This window comes from Bombina bombina, chromosome 1 (genome assembly GCF_027579735.1).
Source record: "Bombina bombina isolate aBomBom1 chromosome 1, aBomBom1.pri, whole genome shotgun sequence".
NCBI lineage: Eukaryota > Metazoa > Chordata > Amphibia > Anura > Bombinatoridae > Bombina > Bombina bombina.
The window spans coordinates 1,116,764,631-1,116,785,866 of NC_069499.1; the positions used below are offsets into that span (position 1 = coordinate 1,116,764,631).

General features: G+C 38.8%; 1 protein-coding gene across 1 annotated transcript in view; it reads right to left on the reverse strand.

Annotated features, from left to right (window-relative positions):
- STAC2 (SH3 and cysteine rich domain 2) overlaps positions 1-21,236 on the reverse strand; it is a 318,737-nt gene that overhangs the window by 95,268 nt on the left and 202,233 nt on the right. Inside the window, exons 3-9 of the mRNA XM_053697925.1 lie at positions 19,278-19,375; positions 15,896-15,977; positions 15,612-15,730; positions 15,402-15,474; positions 15,165-15,217; positions 14,977-15,080; positions 12,445-12,496 (exon numbers count right to left, since the gene is read on the reverse strand). Coding sequence (XP_053553900.1) covers positions 12,445-12,496; positions 14,977-15,080; positions 15,165-15,217; positions 15,402-15,474; positions 15,612-15,730; positions 15,896-15,977; positions 19,278-19,375 — 581 coding nt within the window. The remainder of the gene's footprint in view (positions 1-12,444; positions 12,497-14,976; positions 15,081-15,164; positions 15,218-15,401; positions 15,475-15,611; positions 15,731-15,895; positions 15,978-19,277; positions 19,376-21,236) is intronic.

Consider the following 21,236-nt stretch of genomic DNA (forward strand, 5'->3'; position numbering starts at 1 on the left):
GAGACCATTCGCCCGGATGGAACATTTGGCGGCTGAGATAATCCGCTTCCCAATTGTCTACACCTGGGATATAAACCGCAGAGATTAGACAGGAGCTGGATTCTGCCCAAACCAAAAAAATTAGAGATACTTCTTTCATAGCCAGAGGACTGTGAGTCCCTCCTTGATGATTGATGTATGCCACAGTTGTGACATTGTCTGTCTGAAAACAAATGAACGATTCTCTCTACAGAAGAGGCCAAAACTGAAGAGCTCTGAAAATTGCACGGAGTTCCAAAATATTGATCGGTAATCTCACCTCCTGAGATTCCCAAACTCCTTGTGCCGTCAGAGATCCCCACACAGCTCCCCAACCTGTGAGACTTGTATCTGTTGAAATTACAGTCCAGGTCGGAAGCACAAAAAGAAGCCCCCTAAATTAAACGATGGTGATCTGTCCACCACGTTAGAGAGTGTCGAACAATCGGTTTTTAAAGATATAAATTGAGATATCTTTGTGTAATCCTTGCACCATTGATTCAGCATACAGAGCTGAAGAGGTCGCATGTGAAAACGAGCAAAGGGGATCGCGTCCGATGCAGCAGTCATAAGACCTAGAATTTCCATGCATAAGGTTACCGAAGGGAATGATTGTGACTGAAGGTTTCGACAAGCTGAAATCAATTTTAGACGTCTTTTGTCTGTTAAAGACAGAGTCATGGACACTGAATCTATCTGGAAACCCAGAAAGGTTACCCTTGACTGAGGAATCAATGAACTTTTTGGTAAATTGATCCTCCAACCATGATCTTGAAGAAACAACACAAATCGATTCGCATGAGATTCTTCGAATGAGAAGACTGAGCAAATACCAAGATAATCGTCCAAATAAGGAAATACCAAAACCCCGTTCTCTGAATACAGAAAGAAGGGCACCGAGAATCTTTGAAAAAAATTCTTGGAACTGAGGCTAGGCCAAACGGTAGAGCCACAAAACTGGTAATGCTTGTCTAAAAAGAGAATCTCAGACACTAAAAATGATCTGGATGAATCGGAATATGCAGATACACATCCTGTAAATCTATTGTAGACATATAATGCCCTTACTAAACAAAAGGCAGAATAGTCCTACAGTAACCATCTTGAATGTTGGTATCCTTACATAACGATTCAATATTGATAGATCCGGAACTGGTCTGAAGGAATTGACCTTCTTTGGTACAATGAAGAGATAAAATAAAAACCCTAGTCCCTGTTCCAGAACTGGAACTGGCATAATTACTCCAGCCAACTCTAGATCTGAAACACATTTCAGAAATGCTGAGCCTTGCTGTGTTAACTGGGACACGGGAAAGAAAAAAATCTATTAGCAGGAGGCCTTAACTTGAAGCCAATTCTGTACCTTTCTGAAACAATGTTCTGAAACCAGAGATTGAGAACGGAATTGATCCAAATTCCTTTGAAGAAAACGTAATCTGCCCCATACCAGCTGAACTGGAAAAAAGGGCCGCACCTTCATGGGTACTTAGGAGCTGACTATAGGTTTCTATAAGGCTTGGATATATTCCAAACTGGAAAAAGTTTCCAAACTGATACCGCTCCTGAGGATGAAGGATCAGGCTTTTGTTCCTTATTATGAAAAAAAGAACGAAAAAATTATTATTACCCTGGACAGAAAGGGAAAACAAAGTTGACTTAGAAGACATATCAGCATTCCAAGTTTAATCCATAAAGCTTTTCTAGCTAAAATAGCTAGAGACATATACCTGACATCAACACTAATGATATCAAAAGATGGTATCACCAATAAAATTATTAGCATGTTATAGAATAATAATAATGCTATAAAATTATGATCTGTTACTTGTTGTGCTAAAACTTCTAACCAAAAAGTTGAAGCTGCAGCAACATCCGGTAAAAATATAGCAGGTCTAAGAAGATTACCTGAACATAAGTAAACTTTTCTTAGAAAGGATTCAATTTTCTTATCTAAAGGATCCTTAAATTTAGTACTATCTGCCGTAGAAATAGTAGTACATTTTAGCAGGAATAGAGACAGCCCCAAACCTTAGGGATTTTGTCCCAAAAAACTCTAATCTGTCAGATGGCACAGGATATAATTGCTTAAACGTTTAGAAGGAGTAAAAGAATTACCCAAATTATTCCATTCCCTGGAAATTACTTCAGAAAAAACATCAGGGAGATTAAACACTTCTGGAATAACTACAGGAGATTTAAAAACCCTATTTAAACGTTTGGATTCAGTATCAAGAGGACCAGAATCCTCTATATCTAAAGCAATTAATACTTCTTTAAAATAAAGAACGAATAAATTCCATCTTGAACAAATACAAAGATTTATCAGCATCAACCTCTGAGACAGAAACCTCTGAACCAGAAGAACCATTATCAGTATCAGAATGATAATGTTCATTTAAAAATTCATCTGAAAAAAAGAGAAGTTTTAAAGGACTTTTATGTAAACTAGAAGGAGAAATAACAGACATAGCCTTCTAAATGGATTTAAAAAATAAAATCTCTTATGTTTATCAGGAACACTCTGAAATTTAGATGTTGACGGAACAGCAACAGGTAATATAACAGTACTAAAGGAAATTTTATCTGCATTAATAAGTTTGTCATGACATGCAATACAAACAACAGCTGGAGAAACAGATACCAAAAATTTATAGCAGATACACTTAGCTTGGTAGCTCCAGCCCCGGCAGTGATTTTCCTAAAGTATCTTCTGACTCAGTTGCAACGTGGAACATCTTGCAATATGTAATAGAAAAAACAACATATAAAGCAAAATTGAACAAAATCCTTAAATGACAGTTTCAGGAATGGGAAAAAAATGCCAGTGAACAAGCTTCTAGCAACCAGAAGCAATAAATAATGAGACTTAAATAATGTGGAGACAAAAGCGACGCCCATATTTTTTTAGCGCCAAACAAGACGCCCACATTATTTGGCGCCTAAATGCTTTTGGCGCCAAAAATGACGCCACATCCGGAACGCCGACATTTTTGGCGCAAAATAACGTCAAAAAATGACGCAACTTCCGGCGACACGTATGACGCCGGAATCGGAAAAGAATTTTTGCGCCAAAAAAATCTGCGCCAAGAATGACGCAATAAAATGAAGCATTTTCAGCCCCCGCGAGCCTAACAGCCCACAGGGAAAAAAGAGTCAAATTTTTGAAAGGTAAGAAAAAATGATTAATTCAAATGCATTATCCCAAATATGAAACTGATTGTCTGAAAAATAAGGAAAGTTGAACATTCTGAGTCAAGGCAAATAAATGTTTGAATACATATATTTAGAACTTTATAAACAAAGTGCCCAACCATAGCTTAGAGTGTCACAGAAAATAAGATTTACTTACCCCAGGACACTCATCTACATGTTTGTAGAAAGCCAAACCAGTACTGAAACGAGAATCAGCAGAGGTAATGGTATATATAAGAGTATATCGTCGATCTGAAAAGGGAGGTAAGAGATGAATCTCTACGACCGATAACAGAGAACCTATGAAATAGACCCCGTAGAAGGAGATCACTGCATTCAAATAGGCAATACTCTCCTCACATCCCTCTGACATTCACTGCACGCTGAGAGGAAAACCGGGCTCCAACTTGCTGCGGAGCGCATATCAACGTAGAATCTAGCACAAACTTACTTCACCACCTCCATCGGAGGCAAAGTTTGTAAAACTGAATTGTGGGTGTGGTGAGGGGTGTATTTATAGGCATTTTAAGGTTTGGGAAACTTTGCCCCTCCTGGTAGGAATGTATATCCCATACGTCACTAGCTCATGGACTCTTGCTAATTACATGAAAGAAATTTAGTTTTCTTTCCTAATTTACGGTGAGTCCACAGAATCATCAATTACTGTTGGGAACCAATACCCAAGCTAGAGGACACCGATGATTAGGGAGGGACAAGACAGGTAACCTAAACAGAAGGCACCACTGCTTGAAGAATAATTCAATTTGTAAAATTTGGACAGGGTATGCAGAGAAGACCAAGTTGCAGCCTTGCAAATCCAGAAGCTTCATTTTTGAAAACCCAAGAAGAAGAGACAGCCCTAGTGGAATGAGCTGCCCAGCAGTCTCATAAGCAAAAACAATTATTTGTACAAAATTATACAAAATCCTTAGTCGCCTGTAAATAAAAATTTTAAAAGCATGCACAACTATCAAGTTGTACAACAAACGTTCTTCAAAAAAGAAGAACTACGACAAAGAAAAGGAACAACAATTTCCTGATTAAAATTTCTGTCCAAAACCACTTTAGAAAGGAACCTAACTTAGTACGAAGAACCGCCTCATCGGCATGAAAGATAAGATAAGGCGAATCACACTGCAAAGCTGAGAGTTCAGACACTCTCCGAGCAGAAGCGATAGCAATAAGAAACAAAACCTTCCAAGATAACAACTTAATATCTATGGAATGCAATGGCTCAAACGGAGCTTGCTGCAAAACTTTAAGAACAAAAGTTAAGGCTCCCAGGAGGAGCAACAGACTTAAACACAGGCCTGATTCTGACCAAGGCCTGACAAAAAAATTGCACATCTGGCACGTCCATGCAGCAAGAAAAGATAATGCAGATATCTGACCCTTCAGAAAACTCCAGACCATCCTGTAGAAAGGGGAAAATCCTAAGAATCCTGATCCTACAGATTCACACCATAAGGGGACATTTATGCCATATCTTATGGTAAATGTTTCAAATAACAGGCTACAAGCCAGAAACATGGCATCAATGACCGACTCAGAAAACCCACGCTTAAACCGAACTAAGCGTCCAATCTCCAAGCAGTCAGCATCTGAGAAATGATATTTGGGTGAAGGAAAAGACCCTGTATTAGAAGGTCCGTCCTCAGAGGCAATCTCCAAGGTGAGAGAGATGATATCTCCACTAGGTCTGCATACCCAATCATGGGAGGCCATGCAGGAGCTATCAGAACTACTAATGCTCTCTCCTGTTTGACATGAGCAATGACTCGTGGAAGGAAGCAAACGGAGGAAACAGGGATGCGAGATTGAAATTCCAGGAAGAGACACCAGAACATCTATCAGAACGGTCTGCGGATCACTAGACCTTGAACCGTATATTGGAAGCTTGGCGTTCTGCTGAAACGCCCTCAAAAGCCAACTCCGGAAACACCCCATTTGAGGGTTTACCCGGAGAACACCTCCAGATGGAGAGTCCCACTCACTGGGTGAAATATCTGTCCAGAAATCCGATTCCCAGTTGTCCACCCCTGGAAAGTGGATGACAAAAAGCAATTGTGAGCTTCCTCCCACAGACAATCCAAGTCACCTCCTATGACTAAGGAACTCCAAGTTCCTCTGGATTAAATAATGTCCATGCACCGCATAGGTTAACTGGATTCTGGATTGGTGGGATCTGAACCCACGCCTCCAAGGAGACTGGAGGTTTAATCCAGTGCCTTAGACAGCACGGCCACTGATGTAAGCCACTGAGGTGACCTTGTCCGACTGGAACTAAGCTAAGGCCAAGCCCTCAGAACATTGCAAATCTCTTTCAACTCCAAGATGTTAAAGAGGAAAGCAGACACTCCCATGCCTTAAATAAGTCCCAGACTGCTTCCCAGCCCAGCAGGCTGGCGTCCGTGGTCACATCACCCAGGAATGTCTCCAGTAGCAGGCGCCCTGAGACAAATACTCCTGAAAAACCACCATGGGAGAAAGTCTCTTGATGATTGATCTCGATCTATCTCCTGAGACAGATCCGAATGATCTCCATTGTATGAAAATTAGCAAAAAGGGAATGATGTCCATGGAAACCATCAGACCAATTCCCTCCATACATAGAATCACTGAAAAATGAAGGGAAAATCAACTGCAGCTAGGTTAAAAAAATCTCAACCCTCTGGTTGCAAGATGGTTAAGCTATCAACCGGACCATTAGAGCTTGCTGTTAGCTGGACAGTAGACAGCAGAGAGAGGAAAATTAATAAATCCTTGATTAGCTGACCTCTGATAGAATCTTCTCCTAGATAGGGAATCTATTAAGGTCCCCCCAAAAAAATCACCCTTGCTGATGGAACAAAGGAACTCTGCTCCAGAATCATTTCTCATCCATGGGAAAGTAGATTGGACAAGATCTCCAGAAAGAGAGTTTGCTCGAAGGAAGGATGACACCTGAACCATATATTGTCCAGAAAGCACCCTTGAAATACCCCAAGACCTAAAAGTCTTTCTAAGAAGACGAAACTCAGAGACTTGAGAAGATCCCAATCATGGAAACAATAAATACACATCCTTCAGGTCTATATATTCGTTAGAAACAGGCCCAATTGCAGCAAAGGAGAATGGATACTAATTTGAAGGGCAGAACCTGAGAAACTTGAGGTAAATACTTAGAGCCCATTCCCAGACTATCACTCCCAAAAAAGGTCCTGAACTCAGTTCAAGGAATGCTTCTCATCATACCTGGATTGCAGATACTCAAGAAGGAGAACTCTACTCCTGGGAGGAATCTTAGAATGGACTAAGTTTGTTTGGCTTCCCAAATAATTGACTGACCCTGCAGAAATAGGAAAACTTTCCTTTAGTCTACTCTCTTGACGGGTGGTATTTCCCCCGTAAAGTCAGAGGATAATTCTGCCAGACCAATTCCCAACAAGGTCTCATCCTTGAAAAGAAAGCCTTGGGTTAGAAGGAAACATAAAATAAGAACCTGCAACTGCAGAACTAGAAAGCCTAGGCTGTACCACTAAGCAGCAGGTAGGTTTCTCAGCTGATTTACAAGATTTCAGCCACAAGCCTGACTGGCTAGCACAGCAAGTCTAATAAGACAAGGCATTGCTCTAAATGAACAATTAAACCTCCAGCTTCCTATCCATGGATCTGTAAAGGAGCAGCTACCCTCCATAGGGATCGAAGTTCACTGAGCCATAGTAGAAAAGCTCCCTTCTACTTAAGGCACCATGCATTTTAATGGAGTAAGCAACAGCAAAATCCTTTAAAGGGCAGGAGACAGGGAGAAAGGTATCCCTAGCTTCTTCTATTTCTTTAAAAATATCCAAGGCATGTCTAGAAAACACCTCCTCATAGGAAGGAACATCATAGAAATGATAAAGTTTACAAAACTTTCAAAGGTTGACAATGACAGGGAATCAATGTCTTCCAAGTAGCCAAAACCTCCTTTAACTGTACCTGAGGTGTGCAAGCATACATCTGAAGGAGACAACTTCAGCATCAGATGAAGGAATTATACTGTCCGAATCTGAGATTTTACCCTCAGAATCTACCAGCGAATCCTCCTGACCAGACTTAGGAGAGAGAGCGACCTGTGTAGCAGAATGAGGAACTGAAACCTTACTATCTGAATTTTAAATATCCTCTTGCGTTTTCCCTGTAGGTAAGGACAAAAACAGATAAAGCCGCAGATACCACAGTGGATAACTGAACTGCAAATTCTGTAGGAAAATACACTCTTCCAGGAGACAGAGAGGAACCGCAGGGCACAGCATGTGACACCATTGAGGCTTGGGACGATTAAGGAGAAATCTGTGGCATTGCCTAGACAGCATCTACCTGAGAGACATTGGGTTCAGGACAAAAACCTATCTCAGCAAGGGAAATTTGTAGCTAAGCAAGCAGCACATATTACATATAGGCAACCATTTGCGCTATAACAAAATAACATAAGAATTAAAAGAAAAACTTTTATTAAAACATACAAATATGTACATATGTAACTATTTAAATATGCTGTGTACTTTTTATAAGGTACTGGTATGGCTTCTGAGAACGATACTAGCTCTAAGTTAGAAAAACCAGACCACTTTCAAAAACACCTCAGCTTAACTGAAGTAGGACAATTCATATTAAAAAAATCTCTGTTTTTAAAAACTTTCACTCCGCTTCCCCAGCCTAACACAGACCTTGAAGCAATCTTTAACCATACAGCGTCTCTTGGCGGATGGCTGAAAGAAGAAAGTAATGATTACAAGGATCATGGAGATTCGGTATTTTCACACATCGTTACATGCAGCATCCCCTAGCTGTTACAGCAAAGTAACACATTGTAGCATTCAGACGCTATACAGCCCAACTGCCAGAAGACAAAGGCACTTACCTGCAGTCTGGCCGTCCGGCAAGAGGACAGCTTACTAGGTATGAGAGGATTCCGCTCCTCACAGAGACCTGTAGAAAAAAGAAAGAAACCGAGTAAACCTCAAATATGTTAGGAAAACGCAGCAAGGCCCACCTTACAAGTTCCTAACTGCTTTAAAGCCACCACTGCCCTACTGAAGAGACTGATGTGGAGTACAGCTAGACCCAATCTTGAGAGGAAAGGTCAGAGCAAACCTACTCTGGCTTTCAAAATAATAAAATCTTGATTGAAGTGAAATCTTCTTCAGACCACAAGTCTAAAGCAAAGCGGAGAACTGGGGATTGTGGCTTTGCTGTGGTGCTCTTTGCTTCCTCCTGCTGGCCAGGAGTGATATTCCCAACAGTAATTGATGATACCGCGGACTCACCATATCTTAGGGAAGAAACCCACACATATACAGTATCTCACAAAAGTGAGTACACCCCTCACATTTTTGTAAATATTTTATTATATCTTATGTGACAACACTGAAGAAATGACACTTTGCTACAATGTAAAGTAGTGAGTGTACAGCCTGTATAACAGTGTAAATTTGCTGTCCCCTCAAAATAACTCAACACACAGCCATTAATGTCTAAACCATTGGCAACAAAAGTGAGTACACTCCTAAGTGGAAATGTTCAAATTGGGCCCAATTAACAATTTTTCCTCCCCGGTGTCATGTGACTCGTTAGTGTTGTCTCGTTAGAGGTTGTCATTGGGAAATAGACATATAAGACCTGCCAGCATTGCTGCAGAGGTTGAAGGGGTGGGGGGTCAGCCTGTCAGTGCTCAGACCATACGCCCCACACTGCATCAAATTGGTCTGCATGGCTGTCACACAAGAAGGAAGCCTCTTCAAAACATGATGCACAAGAAAGTCTGCAATCAGTTTGCTGAAGACAAGCAGACTAAGGACATGGATTACTGGAACCATGGTCCGATGAGACCAAGATAAACTTATTTGGTTCAGATGGTGTCAAGCGTGTGTGGCGGCAACCAGGTGAGAAGTACAAAGGCAAGTGTGTCTTGCCTACAGTCAAGCATGGTGGTGGGAGTGTCATGGTCTGGGCCTGCATGAGTGCAGCCGGCACTGGGTAGCTACAGTTCATTGAGGGAACCATGAATGCCAACATGTACTGTGACATACTGAAGCAGAGCATGATCCCCTTCCTTCAGAGACCGGGCCGCAGGGCAGTATTTCAACATGATAACTTACCCTCCACTGCCTTGCTAAAGAAGCTGAGGGTAAAGGTAATAGACTGGTCAAGCATGTCTAGAGACCTAAACCCTATTGAGCATCTGTGGGGCATCCTCAAACGGAAGGTGGGGGAGCACACGGTCTCTAACATCCACCACCTCTGTAATGTCATCATGAAGGCGTGGAAGAGGACTCCAGTGGCAACCTGTGAAGCTCTGGAGAATTCCATGCCCAAGAGGACTAAGGCAGTGCTGGAAAATAATGTTGGCCACACAAAATATTGACACTTTGGGCCCTATTTGTACATTTCCACTTAGGGGTGTACTCACTTTTGTTGCCAATGGTTTAGACATTAATAGCTGTGTGTTGAGTTATTTTGAGGGGACAGCAAATTGACACTGTTATACAGTCTGTACACTCACGTGTCATTTCTTCAGTGTTATCACATGAAAAGATATAATAAAATATTTACAAAAATGTGAGGGGTGTACTCACTTTTGTGAGATACTGTATATATACACACTGCACTCTTGCACTTACTCAGTTGGACCTGGTGCTTATAAAAAGATTGTGCACATTTTGATAATGAAAGTAAATTGGATTTTGTTTACTAAACAAAGGCAAACAATTTAGAGGACCAAAATGATCATGGATTTATTTAAGGATGATTATGTCAGACTAATCTCATTGACTTTGTTGATATTGCAACTAAAATATTAGACCAGCACTTGATGTAGCATATTAATATTTAAGCAGATCATTTGACACTGTCCCACACAACAAACTAATTCATACAGTATTTCCGGAAACGGTATTTCCTTGGTCTCTCTAGACTAAAAAAAAAAATGTGAACTGGGTAGAATGCTGGCTGAAGGATAGAATATGGAGGCCTTTTTTTTATTTCTATATTACAAGAGCAGAGTAAAATGTTAGCACTCAAGTGAAAGCCTAGGGCGAGCTGACATCTGGAGGTGCAATAGCACAGCCATGCTAAATCCCTCACATAATAGACTTCTATGGGGTGCCTTGAAAACTCAGGTCCTGGCTTTCGCTTGAGCACTAACCCAAAGGTGTGCTAAGTTGAAGGTATTGGTAGCAGAATGTTACGCCTCTTTACAGATCACTGGTGAGGCCTCATCTTGTGTATGCAATTCTGGTGGCCATATCTCTAGAAGGATATAAACAAACTAGAATCTGTTCAAAGGAGGGCTACTAAAATAGTAAATAGTCTACAATTTAAAACTTACTGGGAAAGGATCAATTACATAAATATGAATAGCTTAGACGAGAGAAGGGATAAAGATGATATGACTTTCAGGTATATTAAGGGGTTTAGTAAAGCCGAGGCTGAAAGTATAATATTGTTGATAAAAAAGAACAATTACAGAACAATGGGTAATAATCTCAAGTTGAAAGATAGAAGGTTCCAGAGTAATTTCTTTACAGAAAGGGTGGTTAATTCAGGGAATAAACTTCTATTAGAGGTGCTAAGGACAAACAGTATGGGAGACATTATGAATGCCTGAGATAAACATAAGGCTACCCTATAAACTAAATAAGTTTACATTTTTAGTAAATTTGGGCAGACCTTTTTGGGCCTTATGGTTATTGTCTATGTTTTAACAATTTTACTTTTGCATCCAGTAACCAGTGTAATGGGCGAGACCTTAGATAATTTCTTTGAAGTTAGTGCATGTGTCAGCATAGTAACTTGCTCTTGTGTTGCCTATATTCAATGCAAATCTATGACAAGCACAGCAATTTAGTTTTGGATTATAATATTGCACATGTGAGATTTACTTAAAATATCAAAATCAGCTGTTTATCAAACAGAGTCCTATTCTCAAAAACTCTCCAGTTTGGAGAGGAATCTTCTCTCAGATCTCACTGGAGTAAAACATGGAAGTTGCAAAAAGATGTGAGCTACCTCCTATAGAAATTAATAAGAGTCTCTGGAAGGTAGAATCTCACAGAAGTGTGGTTAACAAAGAAGCCCCTGGCAGTAATATAATTTCTCAGTATAAAGCAAATACAAATTGTTTTTCACTACAGTTTAACTTGAATGTGCTTCTAGTTTAGAATACATGACTTTTTCACATAGAAAAAATACAAAAAACAATATGAAAGGTGCACAGAAATATAGAGTATAACTGTAATCTGTTAAAGTGACATAGGAACATTCAAAGTACATTCAGAATTTATAAAATAACAATACACTGTTGTTTACAAATTAAATGGTTTAAAACACAAAATAGAAAGTACAATGAATACATGTAATGAAACCTAAAGGGACAGTTTACTCCAAAATTATTATTGTTTAAAAGGATAGATAATCCCTTTATTATCCATTCCCCAGTTTTACACAACCAACATGGTTATATTAATATACTTTTAACCTCTGCAATTAACTCATACATAAGCATCTGCAGACTGCCTTCTTATCTCAGTACTATTTACAAACTTGCACTTTAGGTAACTAGTGCCGACTTGTGAATAACTCCACGGGAATGAGCACAATGTTATATATATGAAATACATGAACGAGTAAGGTACTGCTGTGAAAAGCTATAAAAATGCCCTGAGATAAAGGTGGCCTGCATGGGGCTTAAAAACAGGTCGAAATTTAGAAGTTTAAAGGTTATAAAGTATTTCAATATAAAAATGTTGGTTCTGCAAAGTTGGGGAATGGGTACTAAAGGTGTTATCTATCTTTTTAAACAATAACAATTTTGGAATAGACTGTTCTTTTAAAGGACACAACCTAAAGACTTAAGCAAATTAAAATACAAAGCACAAAATGTAAATTTCACACAGTTCTATATTGTGCTTGTCTAGAATTTTGAAGGATCTTAATGTGCTTGAGGATCATTTTAGATAATCTCATCTGAGCAGTGAGTTTAAGAGAATCTGGCCTATAGTCTCAACATTATATCTTTGTTTAGCATCAGACATGCCTTTAATAGCCTGTATGTGGCTATAGTTTGTCTTGTGCAGTAATTCCATGCCTTTATGTTTAAACATGCCATGCTGCTTGTGTTAGCCATCCCGTGGTATGTTTAACATGCTTCAATAGTGAGTGTCTTTCTCTCAGTCTTTTTTTTACCTAGAAAGCCATTTGCTGGTTACTCACCTTCCACCAGTCCTCACTGGAATCATCCATCACTATAACTCTGTCACCAGACCTGAAAAGACAGGGATAAAATGAATAAGGAAAGAAATTGAGATAGACAAATATCAAAATGATCTTCAGAGAGAAAGAATAAAGAAAGAAGAGATGTTTTTTTTTAGTCACACTAGCTAGATTTTGTACATGGTTGAGTCACACTAGCTCAATTTTGTACATGGTTGAGTCACACTAGCTAGATTTTGAACATGGTTGAGTCACACTAGCTCAATTTTGTACATGGGTGGGTCACACTAGCTAGACTTTGTACATGGTTGAGTCACACTAGCTTAATTTTGTACATGGTTGAGTCACACTAGCTAGATTTTGTACATGGCTGAGTCACACTAGCTAAATTTTGTACATGGCTGAGTCACACTTGCTCAATTTTGTACATGGTTGAGTCACACTAGCTAGATTTTGTACATGGTTGAATCAGATTACCTAGATTTGAAACATGGTTGGGTCACATTAGCTCAATTTTGTACATGGTTGAATCATACTACCTAGATTTTAAACATGGTTGAGTCACACTAGCTCGATTTTGTACATGGTTGAATCATACTACCTAGATTTTAAACATGGTTGGGTCACATTAGCTCAATTTTGTACATGGTTGAGTCACACTAGCTCGATTTTGTACATGGTTGAATCATACTACCTAGATTTTAAACATGGTTGGGTCACACTTGCTAGATTTTGTACAGGGTTGAGTCACATAATCTAGATTTTGTACACGGTTGAGCCACACTAGCTAGATTTTGCACATAGTTGAGTCACAGTAGCTAGATTTTGTACATGGCTGAGTCACATAATCTAGATTTTGTACATGGTTGAGTCACAGTAGCTAGATTTTGTACATGGCTGAGTCACACTTGCTCAATTTTGTACATGGTTGAATCACACTAGCTCGATTTTGTACATGGCTGAATCAGATTACCTAGATTTTAAACATGGCTGGGTCACACTAGCTAGATTTTGTACATGGTTGAGTCACATAATCTAGATTTTGTACACGGTTGAGTCACACTAGCTAGATTTTGCACATAGTTGAGTCACAGTAGATAGATTTTGTACATGGTTGAGTCACACTAGCTAGATTTTGTACATGTGTGGGTCACACTAGGTCGATTTTGTACATGGTTGAATCATATTAAATAGATTTTAAACATGGTTGGGTCACACTAGCTAGATTTTGTACATGGTTGAGACACATAATTTAGATTTTGTACATGGTTGAGTCACCCTAGCTAGATTTTATACATGGATGAGTCCCACTAGCTAGATTTTGTACATGGTTGAGTCACACTAGCTAGATTTTGTACATGGTTGAGTCATACTAGCTCAATTTTGTACATGTGTGGGTCACACTAGCTAGACTTTGTACATGGTTGAGTCACACTAGCTTAATTTTGTACATGGTTGAGTCCCACTAGCTAGATTTTGTACATGGCTGAGTCACACTTGCTCAATTTTGTACATGGTTGAGTCACGCTAGCTAGATTTTGTACATGGTTGAGTCACACTAGCTAGATTTTGTACATGGTTGAGTCATACTATCTAGATATTGTACATGGTTAAGTCGTACTATCTAGACTTTGTACATGGTTGAGTCACACTAGCTAGACTTTGTACATGGTTGAGTCATACTATCTAGATATTGTACATGGTTGAGTCATACTAGCTAGACTTTGTACATGGTTGAGTCACACTAGCTAGACTTTGTACATGGTTGAGTCACATAATTTAGATTTTGTACATGGTTGAGTCACCCTAGCTAGATTTTGTACATGGTTGACATTCACTAGCTTGCTTTTGTACATGGTTGAATCACATCATTTACATTTGGTACATAGTTGAGTTCTACTAGCTAGATTTTGTACATGGTTTAGTCATACTAGTTAGAAATTGTACATAATTGAGTCACACTAGCTAGACATTGTACATGGTTGAGTCACACTAACTAGACTTTGTACATGGTTGAGTCACATAATTTAGATTTCTTACATGGTTGAGTCACACTAGCTAGATTTTCTACATGGTTGAGTCACACTAGCTATACTTTGTACATGGTTGAGTCACACTAGTTAGACTTTCTACATGGTTGAGTCACACTAGCTATACTTTGTACATGGTTAAGTCACATAATCTAGATTTTGTACATGGTTTAGTCATACTAGTTAGAAATTGTACATAATTGAGTCACTCTAGCTAGACTTTGTACATGGTTGAGTCACATAATCTAGATTTTGTACATGGCTGAGTCACACTAGCTAGATTTTGCACATCGTTGAGTCACAGTAGCTAGATATTGTACATGGTTGAGTCACATAATCTAGATTTTGTACATGGTTGAGTCAGATAATCTAGATTATGTACTTGGTTGAGTCATGTTAACTGTATGAAAGTGATTCACTGTAGCTAGATTTTGTACGTAGTAAGTCACACTAACAATATTTGGAGAATGCTGTTTGCTATTTGTTAAGGATGTGCACTTACTGTAGAGAAAGGTCATTTAGTTCCTGAGGCAAGAATTTGTAGAGTGCCACGTAGCAATACATAGGAGAAATATCCTTCCTGGCCCGACCACTAGTTGCTAAAATCTGTAGTCACAAAAACACATGGATGAGTGCAAGGGACAACACCACAAGGGACATTGAGAATAGTGTCCTAACTTGATCACTTACTGATACACTTCTGGAATCCTCACATACTGTAACTTCGTTCTCTGCTGGGATCTCTGCATGGTATCAGAAAAGAAAAATAGGTTATAAAAAAAACAAAGCATAAGAACGTATAGAGAGAGGAAAGAAAGTATTAAAAAAACTAGAGGAGAAATTGATAGTAGCCAGTGCAAAAAGGATTTTTTAGAAATAAGAATGCATTAAATCTCTTCCTCCCCTCTTTGTCCAGACCCTTGTCACCTGGGTGGCTGGGGCTTTCCTCGCTGCTTTGAATACTTCCCTCTGGGTCTTCTGGCCTCTCCTCATGTTCATTCTGTGTGTATATAAAGAATATGCTTAGTCAGGGTACACAAGGTGTAGGTTAATTTTGGAGGTAGTTTTCTGTATGGCTTTTGCAAGGAATAACCTTGCATCTATCTTTCTTGAGTTTAATTGTGGATCTTCACTTACAAGGCTACGGGTAGGTGACTCAGACAAGCTGCTAAAACTTGAGCGATTCATATGGGCAAGTGAGGTCCCATAACGCAGGGTCTCGTAAACAGGGTCCACTCTACCTCTAGGACCAGCAGCTAACAGAGATAAAGAATTGCAAATAGACAGCTATTTACAAAAGGATTCAGATTCATAGAAACACATTAAATGTTATAAAGACAGAAACAACCCATAAAGACTGAGCTAAGAAATAGGACATGCTGGGAGGGATGCTGAAAAACATATTTTTCTAAATCACTTACTAGGTGGGGGTGTTTCCTTTGGGCTATTATGCGGTTCATGGATCAGTAATGGGGAACTGAAATTACGTCGAAAAGAAGTAGACTGCAAAAATAAAATATATAAGGTTAGAAAATAAAATAGAAAATATACACATATTAAATAAAGAGAGATACACAATAATTAAACAGACAAAAACAGATGAGCATGGATGAGAGAGAAGCATGAATAACAATGATATACAGGTGGACACGTTTTATTAAAAAAAAATTGTAGGAAAAGAAATAGTACAATAATTAGGGGAGTATAAATTTACAAGATGAATAAAAAGAGAGGTGTAAGTAGACATAACGAGTGAAAGAGAGGAGACAGCTAAGTAGAAATGAGACACGAGAAAGACAGAGACCATTACTATATAGGAGATCAAGGGTCAGTATGAATTATAGAGACAGAGAACACAGACTGATATGAAATGTGTTAGAGAGCATAGAGTTACAGAGAGGTGGTGACAAAAAGAGGTGAGAGAGAAGTGAGCACTTTGTATAGGAAGTGATAAGAGCAGCAATGGAATAGGATTGTATGTCCCTCGTTAAACCACATCTAGAATATTTTAGTACAGTTTTGGAATTTTCAGAACGATATGCTGTCTAGATATGAAACTACTTAAAGGTGGGCTAAAAGTCTAAAAACAAAGCTTATAAAGAAGGACTTCTTGATCTTAATATCTTTAATATCTGAATTATTAGAAAATCGCTTTTTCTGCAATACTGATCCTACCTTACTGACAGCTAGATTCAAAAAGATATGTAGCATATTTGTAAACATCAAATTAATATTTGTAAGTCATTGTTTAAGGTTTTTTCCTTCTAGAGTAATCAAACGGTTGACTGACATGAATAAACTGATGCTTTTTTGCAATGTTCTGACTTGAATCACATGGCTGGAGGTACAGGTGGTTTGGTATCGACTGGCATTCTGTAAATGTTATGCTGACGCTGTGCAGGTTACACAGACTATTCAGTAATGAATTGTTTCCCTCCTTGTACTATTCAGATGTGCAGGGTTTTGCTCAACTAACAGTGCTTATTATTATTATTAAAATTTATTTGTACAGCGTCACAAAGTTCAGTAAGGCTGAAGATCCTTGATCTGGAAAACACACCTTATAAAAGTGAATGGATTTATACAAGTCTGCAACGCTGGCATTCAGGGTCGAGTAAAACATACCATCTTTGTTTGAATGAACATTCAGCTAAACTTATATTGAACCCAGATTCTTCATATACAGTTTTGTTTTTTTCTACACCCCAGTCTGGTCAACCCTGCTACTGACACACCATGTTCCTCCTCTCCTGGTGTGGCACCCCCTAACTAAGGGCCAGATTACGAGTGGCGTGCTATCTTAATGTGCGCCCGTAAAGGGGCACATTTGCCCGTTTACGGGTGCACGTTAAATAACCAGCCATTACAAGTGGTTAAAGGGACACTGAATCCAATTTTTTTCTTTCATGATTCAGATAAGAGCATGCAATTTTAAGCAACTTTCTAATTTACTTTTATTATCAAGTTTTCTTCGTTTTTTTGCTGTCTTTATTTGAAAAAGAAGGCATCTAAACTAAGGAGCCAGCAAATTTTTGGTTCAGAACCATGGAGAGCACTTGTTTATTAGTGCTGTCCAATCAGCAAGGACAACCCAAGTTGTTCACCAAAAATGGGCCGGCATCTAAACTTACATTCTTGCTTTTCAAATAAACATACAAAGAGAATGAAGAAAATTTGATAATAGGAGTAAATTAGAAAGTTGCTTAAAATTGCATTATCTATCTGAATCACGAAAAAGAAAAAATGTGGGTTCAGTGTCTCTTTAATGCTACCAAAAGCTCGCAGTTTCACTTTGCGCTAGAATTCATCTGGTTAATAAAAAAAGTTGTGCCAATTGCCCCCAAAATAAAAAGGACAGTACAGTAACATTATATAAACATATAAGCATCTTTGTTTTTTAAAAAAAAAACCTGCACAAAGCAGTTATACAGGGTTATGTGGGAAAACGGCACTGAAAAGTGCATTTACATGGAGGTCAAAGGGGGACTGTGTTTTCACTATAAATTTATATGTTTATTCTTATATACATACATATTTATGTTTAAATACCTGAGGGAAGCGCAAATATTGCACTTGCATAAGCGCAATATTGTGTTCCACTTGTAATCGATCCCTAATTCAGGTAGGCCACTGCCTCCAATACCCCCTCACCTCCGTGTCTGTGAAAGCCTTCTGGAAATGATGGGGGGTGTATTATTGTATACCGCACAGATTAACTGGCTGCTTCCTGGCTTTTTCACCCACTTGTGCCTCATTACTCCAGAACTAACATACATTCCCACGTTTATATGTGCTTATACATCAGCCTACGCATTCCCCAAACTAGCTGCCAATTAGCCTGCTGGACAAGCAAGTGTGCTAAATATAAAAAGTAAGATGATGAGGTATGTATCTCAAAAGGTTAACACTTGACTAAGCAGGAAGGTAATAGTTCTGAACCTACATTGTGTAATGAGACATCTGTCTTAGGAAAAATATATAATGAAAGTCTTCTTGAAATATACATACGGCTATTGTAAGCATTAATTACATTAATGAGCACATTAATCTCCTTATTTTTTTAATTCCATCATTGTTGTGGTTTATTTCTCCCAAATCAACTAATATAACCTAAGCATACAATATTTAAAAATTATTTAATTATTAAATTTGAAAGCTTATACATTTCATAATACTAAGTTGTTTTTGTCATTCAATGCACATTACATTTTCTTAATTTGGAAAGTTTAGCCAATTAATCTGAACAATTAGCATATCTAGCAGTATTTGTTAATAATTTATTTCAGTTTCATAGTCATCAGTTTTCATTAGAAAATGCCATCTGTTTATTTTAGTTTCGTTTTATGTATTATAAGCTTGGGATAATGGAGAATCCAAAATAAAACTAATACAGTAAGAGAAGTAAGCAATTAAATGTAAACAGCAATGATGCAAAAAAAAACCTCCTAGAAACAGATCAAAAGGGGAAAGGAAAAAACTATAGACGAGAAAAACTACAGTAAATTAGTTTATGAAGATGTAAAGAAAGAGATTGTGCCTGACTGGAGCATTTTAACATATTGGGCAAGAACATCAACACATACTCTTTAAAATGTTTAAATTGGAGACAGAACAAAGCAATATACGAGGCAATTATATGTAAAATTATATGAAGGCAATTAGCATTCCTTCCTCTGCTGCCAGTCCTAATGACTAACCCAAACCTGGAAGTGTAGTAGGCTGAGAAGTGAAGATGTGAGAAAGCTTCTAGATTAGTTGTGTTGTAACCATCTCCTATTTGTGCCTATCTGGGGACAGTCTTACCGTCTTTCCCAGACATTGCTGGTGAGAAACTTCCTCTGAGCACCAGAGATGGACCCCGATCTTGCACATTTTACAGCGAAGACCCTGCTTTGAGTTACCTGTAACAAAGGAAAAAGCAAAGTAAAATGGTAAGATACCTTCTTACCTTAAAAAAACACACACACATAAACATCAAAATGATATGCTCTACAAACCCCAAACACACCTACTGACCTCATGCAAAAAGCAACATACGCAGCTTCAAAACATCTTTTTACTGCACACATATTAACCTATCTCAAGCACATACCCAGCCATGTATCTTATTCATGTAATAATGAACCCTCCTCTCCATTTATCAGCAAAATACACCCACCCACTTGCTGACCACTTATGCATAAGTAGTTCAACTGATTTCATAACAAAATGCAGGTATTGAACCCATGCACAAACCCGCTCAGTGATTCCAGGCATCTACACACATACACAAATGTCTAGTCACACCAACTGATGACTTGCACATAATGAAACATATGCTATATAAAATGCCAATTCCCTCATCTCATATATTCACCTACATCAAGGTGGATTTATATACTTATCCCTCATTTACAAACCTATATAAAGGACCAGTAAATACAGTAGTTTTGCATAAGGAACAAACGCATGATAAAAAGACAATGCAATAGCACTTAAGCCCTGATGATCGAAAGTGCTACGAGGCGGCAAAATATACCAAGGGATCTGCTGCTATGTTGAGTGAGCCTGTCGAAATATTCCAACTCCTGATATAGCAGCTAACAGGGAGCATTGCCGACCCAAATTGACGATGTATAGTAAACGATCCCTTGGAATATAACTGCTGTGCCTAACCCCTAATCCTAATATCCTTAAACCGTACCTCACGGTACCTACACTATTAACCCTAACTAACACCTACCCCCCCTCTAAACTAAACCCCCTAAGTTACTGGAAAAAAAGACATCCTATATAAAAAAGGCCAAGTATGTTTGTCCGACACAGAAGATGCGGAGCAGAGGCGGAGGAAGAGGCCACTGAAGCCTGCCTCCGCGAAGATGGGCTCTGACACCTGAACCGTGGATGAAGAGGGCACCGGGATTAAAGAAAATGCAGAGTGGAGGAGGCGGAAGAGGCCACCAAAGTCCGCCTCCGTGAAGATAGGCCCCCAGGATGAAGAGGGCCCAATGTCGGATTAAGTGGAGCTGGATTTTCGCACGGTGAGTACAAACTTTGTGGTTAGTTAGGGCTTTTTTGGGGTGTTTTTTATATATATGTATATTAGAGGCTATATCTTGATCTATGGACAAGCAGAACATTCATTGGGAGGAGACTAGGAAGTATTGCTAACATACATGGATTGGTCATAAAGAATGTTAAATAGCTGAACCTAATATCCTCATACCAACTTTTTAAGATATAATGGCCTCTACTAGGCAGTAAACATTTGCCTAAATATTAAAACTTTATAAGTCACAAGCCTATTTGACTTAGTTACCACATTAAAAACTTCCAGTGAGATCTCATTTAATAACATAGTTTGACTGACTGTGAGGGTTTAAAACTAGTTTTACGGTTAATATTATAACGGCTCCCTTGTCTTCTGACCATCATTTGGGGTATCACCTGGCTCGGAACATAAATTTAGCAACTTTCCAGTATAATTAGTCTCTGTTTAAGGAAGGCCACAAGGAGGACATAAAATAGCTAACCAGCATAGCTATTATAGAGACAGTGGATATTTACCCCACTCCAGCTTTCATGGGGGGCTCAAAGTGCGGTTTGGTATTTTGGAGAAAGTTGTAGGTAAAATCCCATAATGAATGGGATACATCACCAAAAGTCCCTGGCCATCCGGATATCGGTCTTCCGTCGTGCTGTGCATCCAGTATTTGCTGGTAATAGGTCAGGAAAGGTAGCCCAAGTATATAAGAGGATTTGACATATAAATGCAACTCTAGA